Source organism: Pleurodeles waltl, chromosome 4_1, assembly GCF_031143425.1.
Source record: "Pleurodeles waltl isolate 20211129_DDA chromosome 4_1, aPleWal1.hap1.20221129, whole genome shotgun sequence".
NCBI classification, from domain to species: Eukaryota; Metazoa; Chordata; class Amphibia; order Caudata; family Salamandridae; genus Pleurodeles; species Pleurodeles waltl.
The window spans coordinates 109,125,616-109,147,075 of NC_090442.1; the positions used below are offsets into that span (position 1 = coordinate 109,125,616).

General features: G+C 48.7%; 1 protein-coding gene across 1 annotated transcript in view; it reads left to right on the forward strand.

Annotated features, from left to right (window-relative positions):
- LOC138287431 (glycine N-acyltransferase-like) overlaps positions 1-20,933 on the forward strand; it is a 112,895-nt gene extending 91,962 nt beyond the window's left edge. The window contains exon 6 of the mRNA XM_069227854.1: positions 20,309-20,933. Coding sequence (XP_069083955.1) covers positions 20,309-20,732 — 424 coding nt within the window. The 3' untranslated portion in view covers positions 20,733-20,933. The remainder of the gene's footprint in view (positions 1-20,308) is intronic.
- Positions 20,934-21,460: the final 527 nt, after the last annotated feature.

The window sequence follows — 21,460 nt, forward strand, 5'->3', positions numbered from 1 at the left end:
GGCCTTCTCAGACTTCCTCTGAAGCTCCACGGTGGCAAGTTTGGCTTTGCAGCCGTGTATGGCCTTATTTTTCATTTTCGCGTAGCATTCAAACAATTCTGAGTCATGCCTGGTCCATATTTTTGTAGCACTTGCAGGGGCACACTTAAAAATAGCAACATAGCTAAAGCATGATACACTCTACTTTTTGTCTATGATTAGAGGACTAAATACTGCTAAATACTCTATAGCTTGCATTTGTTACTCACTGGTTGATGCACATACAAAGCTTAGCTTATTAACTTTAGATGTATTAGTATACTCTAGCCATTAATATATCCTTTCTTCATCCAAAGAATGCTTGACATTACCTGCTGCCACAAGCAAGGCAAAGGGAGCCTAATAAGGCAATACTGCTCTCATTGGAAGTAACATTGATGGATTGCTATCAGGGGAAGCTGCCCCACCACTACCCAAAAATGAAAATAAAACAACCCCTCCCTCCAAAGGCTTTTAATAAACACTCTCTTTCTCAAACGTCCCAGATAAAATATTCCCTCCCTCCAAAAGCCCATAATAACAGTATCATGTTAAATTAAAATAAAAGGTACTTACTGACCGCAGCACGTCCTCTTCAGTATTCTGGGGATTGCAGTCTGCTATGGAGCTCCCTGACCAATTCAGACACTGCTCTTATGCTGTTAACCAGCATGGGCGAAGTGCCTGGACTGGATGTAGCGGGCTGGCTGGACGCTACTTCAGGCTTGGAGGCCTGTGCTTTCTTTCCACCCAGCTGTCTTAAGATTGCTGAGTGGAGAGATTCAAAGTGCGCATGTCACTTTGGCCGGGGAAAAACAGCCGGCCAAAGTGACATGCGCCCTTTGGAGCATCCAGCCAGCGAATCAGCAGGAAAGGACATGTCCTTTGCCTCAGGGCCACTGTCTGTAGCGTGCACAACGGGGAAAAAAATAAAATGGCAATTGAATCATTTCATTACCATTTTATGTTTTTTCCCTGTGGCTCACAGTGGGCGGGGGGATCAACGCTCACCCACCCTCATGGAGAAACCGCTGCTGCTTGCTTTTTTGACCACTTTTTGCAGCACCCATTTATCCAAACGTCATCATTGACTTTGCCCCATCCTTCTCCAGTCTGATGCTGCATTTTCCTGAGTAGCATGCTTTTGGAAAAACTCTTTCTCTCTTATATACTGCACTCAGCAGCGAGGGCATGGTGGCTCCTGTGATCTGCTTTACAGGTACAGTAACTGTTTTTCCATACACATTCAGCCTTTACAAAAGGCACACAGCCACCTAAAATAGCCCAGACCTATTTTCTTTGCCAATACTTGTTAGGCTATGTGTTAATAATTCTATGGTAAGGCAAGGTGAACTATTTAGAGAGATGAGGTCATAAGCAGGCAGGGACCTCTCCCCCTAGGTGACGGCTGTGTCCAGTGGACAGGTCTTTTTAGTGCACTCTCCTAGAAGGCTGCCCCAATGCTAGGTACACACACATACACTTACAGGTATCACCAGTTAGGTGACCTTGCCAGTTAAAAGGAGTTTGGCACATGTGCCTTGACCCAATTTACCAACTACCACCATGTGTCTATGTCCTTCTTCTAATGAGGGCTGGGGCCCACAACATTACAGTGCTACCACCTGAAGTCCATTGGTATCCACAGGGAGTTGGGCATGCTGTTTGTGCTCAAGTTTCTGTAAGAATATGGAGTATTAGAGGAATCAACTCACCTGGGTCCTGAATGCTTTGTGAAGGATCAATTGTGCATTGCTATTATCTGTAGCTTAAGTGGGACAGGACCATCTGTCTAGCAGCCTCAATAGTCATATTAAAAACTGGCATTGAAATGCCTTAACTTAAAAAGGAAAAAATGCTGACTGATTTCTGAACAATAGCTGTAAAACGTTAAGGGTGCAAGGGTGTCTGTGTTTACCTGTAGGAAGGGATGCCCTCATGCACAAAAACAATTTTAGAGGTATATTACTCTTTCTATGAGTGCTGCAGAATGAAGCACACATGGAGAGAGGAATTAACAAAGACAAGTCTTTGTAAATCTGGATTTGCATCAAAATACATGGGTGAATGCATCGGAAAGCTTATACTCCACCCAAGTAACGCAAGGCAATGCACTGACCTTTGTTACTTTGTATTTACTTAACCATGCAGTGGTTTTGTGTCGCTTAGTAAACGCCAAAAACTATTTTGCTTGGGGCTGCACCACAAAAGTAACACAACCCGAGGCAAAATTCTAGTAATTCTGGGCCATATGTTTAATATACTTACTTAAAAGTCCTTTCAGCCAGCTCCCTTCATCCACTGGTCTTTCGTTTCTGGCATTATCATTTGCTTTGCCTAGGAAAAGTACGTCATGGAGCAGTAAGTCAGCCTACTTGTGCACCGGGCTAACTTCACTTTGATTGCACTTTCCTCTTTCAAAAGGAGGTCACCCATAGACAAAGTAGTTCCCACCAGCGCCAGCATTTTAACTATTTTATTACTTTAGTGTTGCCTTTGTGGTTAGATCCTCGTATGATAGTAGGGTGATTTTGTTGCCTTTGATGTGAGCACGGGGCACATTCCAGCTTTATCAATCTCTGTCTCCTACTAAACATTTCTCTGGCTGTTGGTATTTCACAGCATACCAGATTATGGCGGTCATTACTACATTGGCGGCAAAAGCCGCTTACTGCCGTGCAGAAGACCGCCAACACACTGCCGCGGTCGCGGAAATCCGCCACAGCTATTATGACCCACATATCGGAATCTGCCAAAATTCAGACACCCACACAAGTCCTCCACACCAAAGGTCAGTGATAAACTGCCAAAAACAAAACCTCCACCATCACGGCAACAGAAATACGCCCACACTATCACGACACACGAATCCACGCGGCGGTCTTTCAACCGCGGTATTCCTTTGGCGGTACACACCGCAGCGCTCAAAATACACACACTCTTACTACACACAACCACATTGGACAATTCAAAATACACACACCTGATACACATACAAACACCACTCCTAATACAATATAAAACACACACCCACATCATTCACAAACCCCTACGACAAAAAAGTCTGAAAGAAGGCCAGAGAAAGACAGCACCAGCAAGAACAACAGCATCCACAGGCACACAACACCATCACCCACAGAACTTCCATGCACCTCACACAACACACCACTACATGTCATCACACGTATCACCACACACTCCACCCCACACATCACCTACACCACTTCATGGCACGGCAAAACACCCCAGGTTCTCGGAGGAGGAGCTCAGGGTCATAGTGGAGGAAATCGTCCGGGTAGAGCCACAGCTATTCGGAGGTGCAGCACACCTCAATAGCAAGGAAGATGGAGCTATGGCGAAGAATAGTGGACAGGGTCAACGCAGTGGGACAGCACCCAAGAAATAGGGATGACATCAGGAAGAGGTGGAACGACCTACAGGGGATGGTGCGTTCCGTGGTCTCCAGACACCACCTGCCGGTTCAGCGGACTAGAGGCAGACCCCCACCTCCTCCTCCACAACTAACAACATGGGAGGAGCAAGTCTTGGTGATTCTGCATCCTGAGGGCTTCGCAGGAGTAGCTGGAGGAATGGACTCTGGTAAGTCAAATCTTAACTATTACATCCCCCACCCTACCTGCATGCCAGCACATACCCCCACCCTCACCCCCAGCACACCAACTCCTCACATATGTCCCAACATCACAACCCACCCATCCCAACACCAAGCCCTGCATGTAACAACAAAGCATGGACACCCATCATCAAAGCATGCCCACTGCACATACCCATACAACCCCCTAAACCATTATCACACAAGGTCCCACACAGGAATGCAAGCACTGGGGTACACGGTCACCCACCCATTGCACACCTTGACACACACAGATGTAATAACCATCCTTTTATACCCCTGTAGGACCCCTACCCAACGTCACCGGACAGGAGGGTCCACACATGTCCACACCACCAACAGAAGAGTCCCACAGTGATGACAGCCCCTCTGTCCAACTGGATCTAGATGACCAGCCCGGCCCATCGGGGACCTCGGGACAGTCGGTTCCCCTCACACTGGCACAGGCCACCACAGACCTTCCCCCCTCTGGAAACACCAGCACAGCACCCACCCAGCAGGCCCATACCTCCGTCCCCAAGACATGTCAATCAGCTGTGTGTCCACCACTACAGGGAACCCAGGATAACCCACCACCCCAACAACAACAGGGACCTTGGGGCAGTGGCAGTGGGCACACGGTCCAGGGGACCGATGCCCAGGAACACAGGGGAACTGGAAGGGCTGCTGTGTGACAGGGGGCGGACAGGCCAATGGAACCCACTCTCCACGAGGCCCTCTCCTCCATCATGGGAGCCTACCACCACACCCAGGAGACGATGGCAACGATACTGGCCAAGTTTCAGGAGACCCAGCGCCTGCAGGAGGAACAGTATATGGGCTTCAGAGAGGAACTCAGAACCATCAGCTCCACCCTGGGCACCATTGTAGGGGTGCTGAAGGAAGTACTAAACACAAGGAGGGACACTGTGGCACTACAAGGGGCCCCTGACAATAGCATGGATGATGAACTGCCCACCACCTCCGCCGGCACCAGTGGACAGGACGCCCCGCCACAGGACCACCACACCAGCACCCCACCCCCTGCAGAGGAAGGACCACCCTGCAAATGGTCTCTGAGATCCAGGACAAAGACAGAGCATGATGCCAAGACCCCCGCCAAGAAATGAGACCACCCTGATTGTCATCCTACTGTCCCACTTTGTCACCCTGTCCATACTTAAACTGCCCCAGCTCCACTTCCTATGCCCATATGGGCAATGTACCTGTGAGACTAATAGACTGGACTCTGCCATGGACATTCCTCCGCCATCATCCCTCACCATTTCACTACCCCCTCCAATATTGAGCACTTAAATAAACACCTTTGAAGCACAAAACAATCTGGAGTCTGTCTGTGATTTCAAAATAGTGTATTAGCAATTACAGTGACAAAATGCTCTTTCAATTGGAATGTCAACATACCTATGTCACACAGCTCTAGTCCATGAGGAATCTAAGCAGATGTCACACAGTGGGAACCACATCTGTGAAATAGTAAGGGAAAGTGTCAACTCAGTGACCATACACTGGGTGAAAACGACAGACAGTAGAGAGGTAGTAGTGTTAAAGTACATGTAGTAGGCATGTCTGTACTTTTACCTGTGTCTCACTGGAAATATTGCTGGATCACTGAGTTCCTGTTGTTCATGTCTTCTTCCTCTGCTTCCTCGTCTTCACTGTCCACAGGGTCCACAGCTGCCACAACACCCCCATCTGGACCATCCTCCTGCAGGAAAGGCACCTGTCGTCGCAAAGCCAAGTTCTGAAGCATACAGCAGGCCACGATGATCTGGCACACCTTCTTTGGTGAGTAGAATAGGGATCCACCTGTCATATGGAGGCACCTGAACCTGGCCTTCAGGAGGCCAAAGGTCCGCTCAATCACCCTCCTAGTTCGCCCATGGGCCTCATTGTAGCGTTCCTCTGCCCTTGTCCTGGGATTCCTCACTGGGGTCAGTAGCCATGACAGGTTGGGGTAACCAGAGTCACCTGCAAATGGCGAGGGACAACTGTTAGACACGCACTAACCTGGAGGGATATCCCCAGACCCAGACAACCATTCCCACTGACTTGCTTCCAGGCGCTCACCTAGTAGCCACGCACGGTTCCTCTGGAGGTGACCCATCACATAAGGGATGCTGCTATTCCACAGGATGTAGGCATCATGCACTGAGCCAGGGAACATGACATTCACATGGGAGATGTACTGGTCTGCCAAACATACCATCTGTACATTCATAGAATGATAACTCTTCCGGTTTCTGTACACCTGTTCACTCCTGTGGGGGGGGGAACCAAAGCCACATGTGTCCCATCAATGGCACCTATGATGTTGGGGATGTGTCCCAGGGCATAGAAATCACCTTTCACTGTAGGCGAATCCTCCACCTGAGGAAAAACGATGCAGCTCTGCATGTGTTTGAGAAGGGCAGACAACACTCTGGACAATACGTTGGAAAACATAGGCTGGGACATCCCTGATGCTATGGCCACTGTTGTTTGAAATGACTGTGGGATGGCAGATTGCTGACATCAGGTCTGGCTCCAACTGGGTACACAGTTCCTGGATTGTGGCACGGTCAAGTCTGAATGTGATAATTACATGTCGCTCCTCCATTGTCGACAGGTCCACCAACGGTCGGTACACGGAGGATGCCGCCATCTCCTCACATGTCCTAGCGGACGGTGCCTATGAAGGACAACAGCGAGCACAGAGTCAAACAACTCAGAGCTATGTACCCACAGTTGACACAGAACACCATTCATACACAAAAAATGGCCTGTATGTGTGTGTAGAGTCTAGGCCTAGGTATGTGTGACGCAGTTGAAAATGAAGTCATGTGGGGCCCTGAAATGGCGGCTGCCTGACCTGTAAAGTGGGACAATGGGATGTGAGGTAACTGCGCTGGCGTTGTACACCGTCGCGGTAGGCGGTCAAAGACTGCGGCGCAATGCTGCATTGGTTAACATTGGACCCTATGGGTCCCAGGAGCCAATGACAATGTACGCCGGCGGTGATGGTACTCACCGCTGCGGACGTGACCGTCACTTTCTATCTATTCAGTCACTCAATACCTGATCTTCGACAGGAGAGGATCTACACTGCAAGTGCTGCTGTGACCCCGGTCTGGAAGAGTCAATGGCTCAAGTGTCTGGGGAAAGGGCCCCTGCCTTCACATCGGAGGAGTTGGAGAAGCTCTTGGATGGGGACCTCCCCCAGTACACGCTACTATACGGTCCTCCAGACAAACAGGTAAGTACACAGGGAGCATGTTGTATGGGCTATGCCTGTGTGGAGAGGGCTGGATGTAAGAGGGAAGGGGGGAGAGTGCTGCGTGCATGAAAGACGGTGAATGCATGTGCCACATGGCAAGGGTAGGGATGGGGGCCAATCACTTTGACGGTGCAGTTGGTAATAACTTCTCTTTTTCCCTGGGACATTTCATGTAGGTCAGCGCCCACCAGAAGAAAGATATTTGGCGTGCCATCACCTAGGACGTCCGGACCCTGGGGGTTTACCACAGACGAAGCACCCACTGCTGGAAAAAATGGGAGGACATTCGCCGCTGGAGCAAGAAGTCAGCGGAGGCTCAGCTGGGGATGCCCTCCCAACATGGGAGGGGTGCCCGTCGCACCATGACCCCCCTGATGTTCAGGATCCTGGCAGTGGCCTACCCCGAGTTGGATGGGCGCTTGAGGGCATCACAGCAGCCACAAGTGGGTGAGAACACTCTCATTCTGCTGACTTTGTGCGCAGTGGAGGTGTCTGGGTGGGGGAGGTGGGCTGTGGGTTTCCCTAGGCCAGGGCGAGTTCCGTAGGCAAGGCCCCTCCGTAAGGCAGGCCATGTGGCACCACACCCCACCTCTTTAGAGTGGCAAGTACACCTAGTCCTGCCCCTGTGTCATCTATGTGTGCAGATTTTGTCCATAGCCTTGTAGGCCATTTCCCAGGAATTGAACAGTGGACCCCAAGAGCGCGGCGTAGTGCAGGGGGCTTCTGTGTCTGTCGTGTCCGCCAACGGTAGCAGTAATGCATGCACTCAACATGTCTTTCTTCTGTCGTCCCCCCTTTTTTGTGGTCTCCCTGTTCTTGTGTGCATTAGCATCATCGGGCGGAGGAGCAGTGGCACCGGAGCACAAGGGAGCTGCATCCCACATGGCCCTGGAGGGCGAGACTACGGACTCAGAGTTCACCAGTGGGACGGAGAGCGAGGGGAGCTCCACAGCGGGAACAGGAGCTGACACCAGCGACACAGACTCGTCCTTTGATGGGAGCTCCCTTGTGGTGGCGGCAACATCTGTGCCCCCCGCATCTACAGGTACAGCCGCCACCCCCCCACCAGCACCGCCCTCCCAGCAGCCCTTCAGCCTTTTCCCCGTGTCCGCTCAACCAGGAGGGTGGGCATCACCTTCGCCCCAGGCACCTCAGGCCCTGCCCCAGTCACCCCTGCTGCCCTCAGTGATGAGGCCATTGACCACCTCAGGTCCCTCACTGTTGGGCAGTCTACCATTTTGAATGCCATCCAGGGTGTGTAGAGGCAGTTGCAACAAACAAATGCACTCCTGGAGGGCGTTCATTCTGGTCAGGCGGCCCTTTAGCAAGCTTTTCAGACTCTGGCCTCAGCACTGATGGCAGCCATTGTCCCCGTCTCTAGCCTCCCCCCTCCATCTTCCTCCACCCAGACCCAATCCCCTGTACCTCAGCCTATCCCAAGCACACCTACAGACCAGCATGCACACACGTCAACACACAAAGGAAGCTCTGGCAAACATAAGGACCACACATCCCACAGGCACTCACGCAAGCATCAGACACATGCAGACACACCAGCATCCACTGCCTCCACTGTGTCCCCCTCCTCCTCGTCTCCCTCCTCCCTCCCAGTCTCGTCTACACTCACACCTGCATGCATTACCTCTACAGCCACTACTGCCATCACCAGCACACCCACCACCACACCCCGCTCATGTGCAGTCACCACCCCCACTTCCCTTCACATGTCCCCTGTGTCCTCTCCCAGTGTGTCTGTGATGCCCCCTCCCAAGATACACAAACGCAGGCACACACCCACCCAACAGCCATCCACCTCACGACAGCCTCCAGCGCATGCACCTTCACACAAAGTCACCAAACGTACACCTCCTACAACCACCACCTCTTCCTCCACTCCCAAACCCCATCCAGCTACCCATCCCAGTGTGTCCAAAAAACCTTTCCTGTCCACCCTTGACCTCTTTCCCACACCTCCCCCAACCCGTCCGTCTCATAGGTCCCGAACTAGCACCTCAGCCACAACATCTCCGGGACCAGTGGTGTCTGTAGTCACTGGAATCTGGAGTGCACCGGCCACCAGGGCAGCCAGTGTGGCACGGAGCCACAGCATAGACAGTCCCCCACCTGTGAAGCATCAGAAGTTGGTTAGTGCCCAGAGGGAGAGGGGGAAGACTCCAGCCATCAAAGCCTCTCCCAGGGGTCCCGGTGGGAGTGTGGAGTCAGCTGTGACACCTTCCAAGGTGGGGAAGGGCCACAAGAAACCGGGCAAGTCTGGGAAGAGCAGCACTGCGGAGAAGACCGCCATCATCCCCGATGCCCCGGAGCCCACCTCCAGCACAAGCCCAGCTGCCCAGGAGGCCAGCACCAGCCCACCTGCCCCGGAGGCCACCGCCAGCACTAGCCCACCTGCCCAGGAGGCCACCGCCAGCACCAGCCCACCTGCCCAGGAGGCCACCGCCAGCACCAGCCCACCTGCCCAGGAGGCCACCGCCAGCACTAGCCCAGCTGCCCAGGAGGTCACCGCCAGCACCAGCCCACCTGCCCAGGAGGTCACCGCCAGCACTAGCCCCGCTGGGCCATGAAGGACCGCCACCAAAAGCCCCGCTGGGCCATGAAGGACCACCACCAAAAGCCCCAGTGGGCCATGAAGGACCTCCAACACAAGCCCCGCTGGGCCATGAAGGACCGCCAGCACAAGCCCCACTGGGCCATGAAGAACCGCCAGCAAAAGACCCGCTGGGCCATGAAGGACCGCCAGCAAAAGCCCCACTGGGCCACGAAGGACCGCCAGCAGCTGAGACCCTGCAATGAAGACCGCCATCTCAAGCACCGCTGAACAGGGCACCGCCGTCTCAAGCACCACTGAACAGGGCACCGCCGCCTCAAGCACCGCTGAACAGGGCACCCCCAACTCAAGCACCACTGCACAGGGCACGGCCAACTCAAGCACCGCTGCACAGGGCAACGCCATCTCAAGCACCGCTGAACAGGGCCCCGCCAACTCAAGCACCGCTGCACAGGGCACTGCCGTCTCAGGCACCGCTGAACAGGGCACCGCCAACTCAAGCACCGCTGAACAGGGCACCGCCGTCTCAAGCACCGCTGCACAGGGCACCGCCAACTCGTCTCAAGCACCGCTGAACAGGGCACCGCCAACTCAAGCACCGCTGAACAGGGCACGCCGTCTCAAGCACCGCTGAACAGGGCACTGCCAACTCAAGCACTGCTGAACAGGGCACCGCCAACTCAAGCACCGCTGCACAGGGCACCACTGTTTCAAGCACCGCTGCACAGGGCACCGCCAACTCAAGCACCGCTGCACAGGGCACCACCGTCTCAAGCACCGCTGAACAGGGGACTGCCAACTCAAGCACCGCTGGCCCATGAGCGGCAAGGGCACTGACGCATCTGAGTCCGTCATGGGGTGAATGATGCACTCTGGGCATCCACCACCTCTGTCCTTAGCAGGATGAAGCACTCTGGGCACCATGCCCCCTTCAGAACCAGTGGAGACTGTCATCCACTTGAGAGACTGTGGCTCCAGGATATGGCAGTGGGCAACCCACCCACTGTATAGACTTGAGAGACTGTGGCTTTGCACTCCCCAGGATTGAACAGTGGGCAGTGCACCCACTGTAGAGACTTGAGAGACTGTGGCTTTGCACTCCCCAGGATTGAACAGTGGGCAACCCACCCACTGTAGAGACTTGAGAGACTGTGGCTTTGCACTCCCCAGGATATGGCAGTGGGCAACCCACCCACTGTAGAGACTTGAGAGACTGTGGCTTTGCACTCCCCAGGATATGGCAGTGGGCAACCCACCCACTGTAGAGACTTGAGAGACCGTGGCTTTGCACTCCCCAGGGTTGAACAGTGGGCAACCCACCCACTGTAGAGACTTGAGAGACTGTGGCTTTGCACTCCCCAGGATTGAACAGTGGGCAAACCACCCACTGTAGAGACTTGAGAGACTGTGGCTTTGCACTCCCCAGGATTGAACAGTGGGCATCTGGCCCCCTCGTGGATTTGGCATTTTGCACTCAAGCGGTGAGGTGCCCCCTCTTTCCCTCCCCCTGAGGTGCCTGTTTAGTTGCTGTCTGATGCCCCTGCAGTGTTCTCTCCGTCATGGTCGGGGATCTTGTGTGGGTCTCGCCCATACCGTGTGGTCCCAGTGTTCCACAGACTTCATTAGTGCACTACCTGGACTACTATGCTTGGTATATATTATGTACATGGTTGTTAGAAATTGGGTTTTTTGTTGGCAGTCAGGTTATCCTCTGTCCAAGCAAGAACCCTCACTCTAGTCAGGGTAAGTCACATACAATCCAAAATTATCCTGTGCCCACCCTCTGGTAGCTTGGCACAAACAGTCAGGCTTAACTTAGAAGGCAATGTGTAAAGTATTTGTGCAATAAATCATACAATAACACCATATAGCACCACAAAAATACACCACACAGTGTTTGGAAAAATATAGAATATTTATCTGGATAATTGTAGGTCAAAACGAATGAATATGCAATGTGAAATTGTAGAGATATCACTGAAAAGTGATATTAAGTGTTTTAAGTCTTTAAAAAGCAAACAAAGTCTCTTTCAAGCACAAAGTACCTGGTTTACCGTGGAAAATCTCCGCAAAGGGTCGCAGAAGAAGAGATACGTTGAAAACTGGTGTGTGCGTTGATTTTTCCCCTGCACACACAGACTTGCGTCGTTATTTGTCAAGCGGGGAAGTCGTGTGTCGTTTTCCGTCAAGCGGACAGTCTCTTTCTGTGGTTCGCGGGATTACCAGATGTCCCGGGGTCTGTGCGTGGATTCTTCGGCTTGTTTTCCGGCTGCGCGTCATTAAAGGAGGCTGTGCGTGGAATTTTCGTTCTCACGGCAGGCGTCGCATCGATTTCCCCTCTGGAAGTCGGGCGGCGTTGTCCTTGCAAGGCCGTGCGTCGAAGTTCCGGTCGCCCCGAAGGCGTTGCGTCGATCAGCGTCGGTGTGTGGCGATTTTCTCGCCACAGAGCAAGCTGTGCGTCGAAATTTTCAGCGCACGAAGAGTCCACATGAAAAAGAGAAGTCTTTTTGGTCCTGAGACTTCAGGGAACAGGAGGCAAGCTCTATCCAAAGCCCTTGGAGAGCACTTTTACAGCCAGAAAAGAGTTCAGCAAGGCAGCAGGCCAACAACAAGGCAGCAGTCCTTTGTAGAAAGCAGACAGGTGAGTCCTTTGAGCAGCCAGGCAGTTTTTCTTGGTAGGATGCAGGTTCTGGTTCAGGTTTCTTCTCCAGCAAGTGTCTGGTCAGGTAGGGCAGAGGCCCTGTTTTATACTAAATTGTGCCTTTGAAGTGGGGGTGACTTCAAAGAGTGGCTAAGAAATGCACCAGGTCCCCTTTCAGTTCAATCCTGTCTACCAGGGTCCCAGTTGGGGGTGTGGCAGTCCTTTGTGTGAGGGCAGGCCCTTCACCCTCCCAGTCCAGGAAGACCCACTCAACATGCAGATGTATGCAAGTGAGGCTGAGTACCCTGTGTTTGGGGTTTGTCTGAGTGAATGCACATGGAGCTGTCAACTAAACCTAGCCAGACGTGGGTTGTAAGGCACAGAAAATTTAGGTGCAGAGAAATGCTCACTTTCTAAAAGTGGCATTTCTAAAATAGTAATATTAAATCCAACTTCACCAGTCAGCAGGATTTTGTATTACCATTGTGGCCATACTAAATATGACCTTCCAACTCCCTTCAGATCAGCAGCTGCCACTTCAACAATGTGTGAGGGCAGCCCCAATGTTAGCCTATGAAGGGAGCAGGCCTCACAGTAGTGTAAAAACGAATTTAGGAGTTTTACACTACCAGGGCATGTAACTACACAGGTACATGTCCTCCCTTTTACCCACACAGCACCCTGCTCTAGGGGTTACCTAGGGCGCACATTAGAGGTGACTTATGTGTAGAAAAAGGGGAGCTTGAGGCTTGGCAAATACTTTTATATGCCAAGTCGAAGTGGCAGTGAAACTGCACACACAGGCCTTGCAATGGCAGGCCTGGGACAAGGTAAAGGGGCTACTTGAGTGGGTGGCACAACCAGTGCTGCAGGCCCACTAGTAGCATTTAATCTACAGGCCCTAGGCACATACAGTGCACATTACTAGGGACTTATAAGTATATTAAATAGTCCAATTGGGTATGATCCAAAGTTACCATGTTTAAAGGGAGAGAGCATATGCACTTTAGCACTGGTTAGCAGTGGTAAAGTGCGCAGAGTCTAAGAGCCAGCAAAAACAGTGTCCAAAAAGTGGAGGGAGGGAGGCAAAAAGTTAGGGGTGACCACCCTAAATTATGTCAGGTCTAACAATGGTATATATTTTTTGCTTTTGCTTTTAATATATTACAATGGTTACACTCATTTTCTATTGTCTTGCATTCTTCCAGGGGGTGAGGGGGGTGTAACTGTGATGTATTGATATGCATTAGTGTGTGTGTTGTAGTGGGTGAGGGTGGGGGTGTTGCATGTGTGTGTCCCTGTTTTTTCCCTCCCACCTCCCCTGTGTCGTAGGTGCAGTACTCACCGTGGTCTTCGCCGCCGGCATTCGTGCTCCTGGTAGAGGAGCAGGAAGACTATTGCAGGTAGAATTCGGAGCTCCGGGTCCATGGCGTCCTCATTCCTCGTGGGGTGTGTAGAGGTGAGCGTTTTCCCTTCGGGATTCCTGTTTCCGCCATGTTTTTATCCGCGATGAATCCGCCCCGGAAAAGGTGGCGGATTGGCCTGTCATAATAGTGTGGGCGGTACATTGTCTCCCGCCTGTCTGTTGGCTGTGACCGCCGCGCTGTTTGTTTGTACCGCCGTGGCGGTCGGAGTGTTAAAGTGGCTGTCTTTGTTGGTGGTTTGCGCCACAGTCGTAATTGCAAAATTTTTACCGCCGGCCTGTCGGCGGTCTTACCGCTGCTTTAACACCGACCACCAGGGTTGTAATGCCCACCTATGTCCATTTGAATGAGTTCTTTATAAAGTTATTCTCTTTTTAGTATGAACACAATGAAGTGCAATTATAACTGCACTCCTGTATGTCTTGCTGGTATGCATCTTAATTGAGGATTACAGTTATACTTGTAAACTAGTGAAATCTGTATGTCCTGCTTGATTGGCTTTTTAATTTGCTTGCTGTGCTCTTGTATGTGTGCATGTAGAGACATTTACCTACTACATGTACATTGAAGCTCTGCCTTTTTTTCCTATATCTTGTCCTATCTCTGTTTGAGCAAGCCTCTCTGCCTGTGTGTCATTGCAAGCCTCTATGTCTATTCTTGGAAATCTCTGTCTGTCTTGCAAGCCGCTCTCCGTAATAAAGCTTTCAGCAACATTTTATCCATTAGTCTGCTGTTGTGTCATTCACATTTTTCTTCCACCCACTCCAGCAGTCATGATGGGGCACCCAGTCAGCCATTGTCTGGTTTCACTGTGAGTTCAATCATGCTAGCCTTTCACAAGGAACACTTCTGCATACAAAAAATGTACCTTCATTGTCAGGGACTGCTTGGATAAGATGTGCTTCTTTGAGACCAAAACATATTTTTGTCTTTAGCCAATGTGTTTTTGATTATTGAGGGCCTGGCAGCTTCCCCATCAATAAAGGTTTGAAAAACCAGGACACAATAAAAAATGAATAACCAACGATGAAAGGCTGATGGCCAGACATATTGGCTTTTCCAGTGCTTGTTTACTTCTGCATTCATTCCTTGAGTGTTCAAGGGTGTTGTGTTTCTGTAGTTTTTCATGCAACATATTACTTATGTATACTGTGTACAGTGAAGAGTCAGAGATTTGTGCGATTTTGAGTTGTGTGTGTGTCTTTATAATCAGCCACAATTGAGAGCTCTAGAGTTCAGGCTGAAAGTAGTGCAGGTTTTTCACAGTGCCTGTCGGTGGGTCAGGAGGTCCCAATACAGTCTCATCTAGTCCGTGGCCTTTCTCCGGAGTGCACATAGAAATAGTCAGAGTTGCAAAAAGTGTGCTGGAGAGGAAAGAAATGAGGTTTGAGATTTGCAGATGGTCTGTTTCAGAAATATATCAAGAGAAAAGGGTGGAAATAACTAGCCAACAGAGTGCAGTAGACAGTGATGTAAAGAGAACAGGAGTGATTGAGACACTCCGTAGACCACTACTCCTTCCACAGACCTTAGTAATGTTTAATTTACAGTCTGGCAATTTCAGAACTAACATTTTCCATTCTAACTATTCATAAAAAAGTACTGTTCTTAAGTGGTGGCTGGTGAAGTTTGTGAGTGGTGGGGCTGGCCTGGTCCTAGGGGTGGGGGAGAGAGGGCAGTGTGGCACAGCATCTTTTGGGGAGCTTAGTCGCCATTTCCTGTGCAAATCTTATTTAACTAAAATGGGGTAAAAAGCTGCATTTTCAAGCTCAGTTTTTTAAAATAAAAGGAATAAGTTTCATAAGCCTGGCTTGTTAGGCAAGCCTGATTTCCTTCTTTATCGATGTGTGCAGCTGTCAAGAGGTTTTAGGGTTTGTTTCTCCCTCGCATATGGCTGACTGATTTTTAATGAGTATTTTTCCAGCCTGCTCGAAGTTCGAGTATACCATATTTTTCTTCCTGTCAATCACAATCTCAAGTTTGACATTTTTGATGCATTGTTTATTTGTATATGGATCTCAACAGAAAGCCACGAGAGATGAACTATAATTCCAGTTAATTTGATAGTGAAAATAATAAACCAATCATTTGCAAATGCTATTGTGTGCAGCAGAAGTAGCCTTTGTACGTTTGAGCACAACACCAGCAAGGGTTGATTCACAGACATTACATGCCCTTAGCAGTTGTTACCTAATTAACTGAATACTGCAGAAAAAACAATGCTGTGGTATCACCTACATTTCTGCCTGAACCTAAACTTGACAAAAATGTATCCAGGTGGCTGGCATAGATGCCAGGAAGGTTCAACCCAGTCTACTTCTTTGTCCTACAGCAATCTCTAAGAACAAAACTACAAATCACAGAATGCAACTTAGCTGTTGACTAAACTAAGTGCAAATAGCTGTAGGTGTCTCACAGTCCTTTCTGAAATGTGTCTTATTACTGTGGAAAAGTGTCACAAAAGCATTTGAATGTCACATGCAAACGGTAGATGAACTCAAAAGATGGACATGTCCCAAGCAGTATGGGAGCTTGGCAGCTATGATGACATACAGTTACAAAACCATGCACCACACCACCCACTTACGGCACAATGAAAGCCCTGTGTGCCTGCACTTACACAGAGGGCTATATACCCAGCAAAGGTGCTGCCAGGGACACCGGGCACCCACACAGCGTATTTAACAGGTCTGTCTGCACTGAAACTCGGCCCTTTATTCCCATTGCATTGTATACAATATTCAGACCCAGGATAACAATGACCTTCCCTTGCCTTAAAAAAACAACACATGCATCTAACAAACAAGCAATTAGCCAACACCCTTTGTTTGCTTTGGTCCTTTTTTCATTTGCCCGACCTGTCTGGTTGAAATCCTCCATGACGTGTGTTTGATTTCTGCACTGGTGTTTCTGTTTTCATTTACTTTTAAAATGATCTGGCTTTGGCGCGTCTAGTCTACAGAGGTGGCTTATGATTATGAGTGCGGAGGTTCACGTTAGGGGGGATGCGGGCATACGTGCATATGTATATTGAAAAAACATGTAACACCTGGACTAGGTGAATCATGACAGACTGCAGCACAACGAGGCTCTCTGTGCCCCAACTTAATCTATATACCCCGGCCTAGCACGTGGAAACAAAATAGTGGTTGAACATCAGTGTGGCCATTTTAAACATTTAGGCGCGAGCTAGCAGGGACCGACACCTTGTAACAGCCACGTGTGTGAGTGCATAGGGTTCCTCAGCCTCGTGTGAAATGATGCATGATATGTATGCATACTCCTGCCATTGCTTTGTTTGAATTGCAGTGATATCCAATTGGATTTGCCATATATAGAATGCCTGCTACTCCTGAGGAGTTTGAAAGATTATTATAGGCAGTGACACATGATCATTTTGCAATTGGACATAAACAATGTAGGGCGTAGTGGGTGAAAGTGAGATGCATGCATGTTGAAACTCGGGGGCAATTTTTCACAATAATTGCACCTCACATTTTGCTAGATACACTGGCCTACTGAGTTTCTCCTTTGGCACGTACAAAAACACATTTAATTTACATTCCACCAAATGAAACTTCAAACGCACTTTTTTAAGCAAATATAATAAAGTGATGTTGCGCTCATATAATCCCAATTTACTTGTTAACAGCATCTGTACTTATTGGCACCGATAATTGCAACCCTGAACTTGTTAAAGCACAAGAAGAAATGTTTTCAAATAGTACCAAATGTCGACTGAAAATATACAGTCCTTTTGAAGAATGCACTTTTCCATACTATGTCATTTCTTACAGGGTCCCCATCATTTCACATGCCTCTGCTCTCTGCCTGTACGCATAATAATAAGTGGCTTGAGTCACGTTTTATATTCATATTCCACTCCTGAGGCAAAATGCTCCCCCCGCCCCAAGGCCTGCTGCTGCAGTACACCCCGCGTACAATGGCACAATTACAACTACGCAAGTGAGCCTAGGCTCGGCAGCTATTAATTTATTTTTTATGGCCCTTACCTGGTGAACTGCCGAATGCTGCCCTGACTCCTTTACATATTCAATGCGGCACTGCAGTAAATCATGGATCGATCGGAACTGACACACGGCATGCACTGCTACTAAAGTGGCGTCACATACTCAAGCGTGGGAGCACTGGCAGCCTCAGACACAACTCAAGTCGAGTGAGCGAGACTTGATTTTATGGCTTCCCGTTTGCCACACCCTTTCCCAACTTGTCACAGGGTGTGGTCCCACCAACACCCTGTAACAAGTTAGGAAAGGGTGGAGTGACAATACCCTCCACTCTCTGATTGATGTGGAGGCTAAGCCCTACAAGTGGAGACTGGGCCTTGATGCTAGGTCTTTGCCGAGCTGATGACATCACAGCCCTCAGGGCTGTGAGACTGTTAGCCTAGCAAATACTTAGACTTTGGGTCCGCTGGGAGAGCAGTTAAAGTAATGTGTCAGTCACGTGTCTGCATTGTTATTAAGCACAGGAACTACAACAATGGTGTCGGCGAGTGGGGCAGACAGTGCTCTCCGTTCTCTAAAGTTACAAGAGGTTTTTTTTAAAATTAAAAACATATAACATTGGAATGATTGCTTTCTTTTAACTGTGACTATAAAGGGGGCGGAGCCCCGACGCCTGTGCACAGAAACCGCCAGTGCTGTTATTCCTCATTTATCTGAAGGAGCTGTCAAGCATAGGCAAATCTAATAGGTCTGACTTGTTTTAGGTAAATCAGTTGATTACTACTGTGATGTCTGGTTGTTATAACAGAACGCTCAAAGCTGCACTAATATACTGGTTGGGTGGTACGCTATGGGAAGCACAAGATTTTAGTTTACATGTTTAATGCCATATCCTTTACTACTCTTAGAAAATATTTCTATTTGTACATCTTATGCCAAGCCCTTTTTTGAGACCCTCTTCCGTTTTTTTCTCCCGACTTATAACCTTGACCATTCCAGATCTTCAGGCTAGCAGATGTTTGTGAACACTGCTATACTTAAAGGCAAACAGGTAGATTAATAATACAGACCTGTTAGTACACTTGCAAAAAATACATTGGTGAGGGCACCATTCTGGCCCTGGTTGCTGAGAATCATAGTTGAACTTTTCATCTGTGTGGACACTTACTGGTGTTTAAGCACCTTCGCTACTTGGATAACAGGTCATGTAACAGGTTACAGCACTAAATAGAAGCTGACTTCTAATCAATAAGGGCTGTCAGACTGAATGTAGGATTTAGGACTTGGAGGAAACACCAGTGACCACTTAGTTGCAGTGATAGGACATGAGGTAAACATCAGGAAAAGGGAAGTTCCACCCATTCGCCTAAGAGATAGTATAGTTACAAGAAACAGCATAGATTATAGTGGGCCATACCAGCCATTAAACGCCTGCTCCAGCATTAAAGACATTAACGGAAGGCGAGGGTTTTTAGCAAGGGAGCAGGACTTTAAAGCCAGTATAGCACAGCTTCGAGGGCTAAAGCTATTAGAACATTTCGCCACTAGAGGGCAGAAAGTTCTTCTAAATAAGACAAAGGCCTCACCTTGGGCTCTGTGAAACCTTTGTAGACAGCAACAACTATGAACCTGACAACACTGGAATGTTGGAGCTCTGGGCTTCTACCGCCCATTAGAAGCCCGGAGTTCTCCATTTTTTTTAATGGAGCTCCCAACATTTCAATCTTCTAATTAGGGATATCATAAATGATTTCAGAGAACAAGTCATGAGCAACGTAATATGTGAGACCATAAGCAGTACATGGTGGACGGGCGCAAGTTATAGTTATTTCTGCTAACCATAACTGGTGAATATCTTAGCTTTTTTGTGTTTAAAAGGTTTAAACGTTAATGTTGTCAACAACCTATTCACCTAACTATAACATCACTTTAATCTTAGATTTTTCAGTGAATTTAATTTTTTTTTAAAACAAAAACATACACTTTTTTTTTACAAAAAACAGAACTTTTTCTCGCACCTAACTATAGTGTTAGTTTAACCTTTTTTGTGGATATATATACAGTGCTTATGTGCATATAAAAATATATGCCTGTGTGTCGTATTGGAATTAGAGCAGTGAAGAGTAGATTGTAAGAATTTTTGGTGGTGCGCCCCAAACAGAGCTGTGTGACACCATCTAAGATTGGTGCTTGTGCCATGTGACAAGACCCAATTCACTTCACCTTTCCCTGTGAAACACTAGTGTGTCGCAAGGAGGCACCAGGGGCTGGTAAATATGGTCTTTAATTTAGATCCTGTTAGGACTGTGTCCCACTCATGTCAAGACGGGGTCTCTTCTTTCAGGCTGTCGACAGGAAAAGTGACTGCAGTTTGTTGAATTAGGAGTGGATGGACAGGGAAGCTGTTGATTCTGCTAAGTTGAAAATTGGCTCTGATGTGAGGAGGTTTGAGGTGAAGGAGAAGGAGGGTGTTTATTTTGTAGGGTGATTGTGTGCCAATTAGAAGAAAGGACGATAGGGCACAAAAGAGGTACCAGGCTTCATTTTTGGAGCGTGTGAAGGATGTAAAAAGAGACATTGTAGTATCCAATCAACTCTCTAGAGTTGTCTTGAGTGAGAGGATTTTAGGTGCACATAATTCATATGTTCATGTTGATTCGATAGAATTAAACTAATAAAGCATACCAGGTGGTTTGTGGAAATATATTTACTCTTATTGCGCCTGGAAATATAATAATGAATATTTTAGGCAACACTGCATCTTGAATTGTTCGTAATATTACTTTGTCTTCTATTTGCAGGGATGATCAGCCAGCATTCCAATGCTCTCCACTCAGTGTTGCTGAAGCTGAACTGGTGAATAAATTCTGGATAAATGGTGGAAATGAGAACAGCCTTAAAGTTGTCCGCCAATGCATCCAAACCATGCCCAACTTCTGCATGCGAGGCCCAGGAGGGAAGCCGATCACCTGGGTGGTCATGGACCAGACAGCAGAGTTAAGGATGGGATACACTCTGCCAGAATATCGAGATATGGGGCTCTTTACTAGTCTCGTAATAACTTTCATCGTTTTCCTCCACCTACAGTGGGATGATTTCCCATTCCACTTCATCACCAGTAAGGACAATTTCCGGATACATAGTGTAGCGAGAACAGTGCGTCTATGGAAGGCACCTTGTGGATACCATCTGTGGATCTGCCGACCTCAAACTAGTGCATCTTAACTCAGTGCAGGGCAGGTTCTCATAAAGGGGCAAAATACGCCTGTGCCATCTTCTGTTTATTCAAAAATTTCATTTATCAAAGTTGTATAGTTCCTAAACAAGGATGCTTAGATGAAGGCTTCACTGATGGCACTCAGATGTGACTTGAGAGAAAGCAGTGGTCCCTGAGGAAACATAAATAAATGTTTAAACTGTGTAAAATGTCCTTATGAATCATTATTGACGATCACCCTGCCACCATCGCAGGACCTTATAATAAAATATACATGCACAGCTCAAGAGAATGGTTTGCCAAAAAGAGCCAATGAGAAGAAACATAGGCTAAATCAGGGTCAAACTTGAAGTTTATCATACCGAATAAATCCCCGTGTCACCCCCCAGAGACTGTAGCACATTCATTTTTCAGGAGCAACTGGTGCTCACCGGGCAAGTCAGGTCTTCCCCCCCGCAGTTTGAAGGCAGTGCTTGAGGGGCATGTGTGCAGAGGGGCTAACAATAGGTATGTGTACGTACGCTGTATTTTAGGCACACTTTATCGTTTTTTCCTTACTAGGCAACTTCATGGGGACTGTCCTCATGGTCAGCCATGTCACATGGGCACCCTCTTGTGATATGACTAAACCATATACCTTGACGTAGGGCGCAACTTCGTAATGTAAATAAATCTGTCCTGATTGCGTAGTCACAGATTATGAGTTATCCTACTCTCTTTCCTGGCGTGCGTCTGA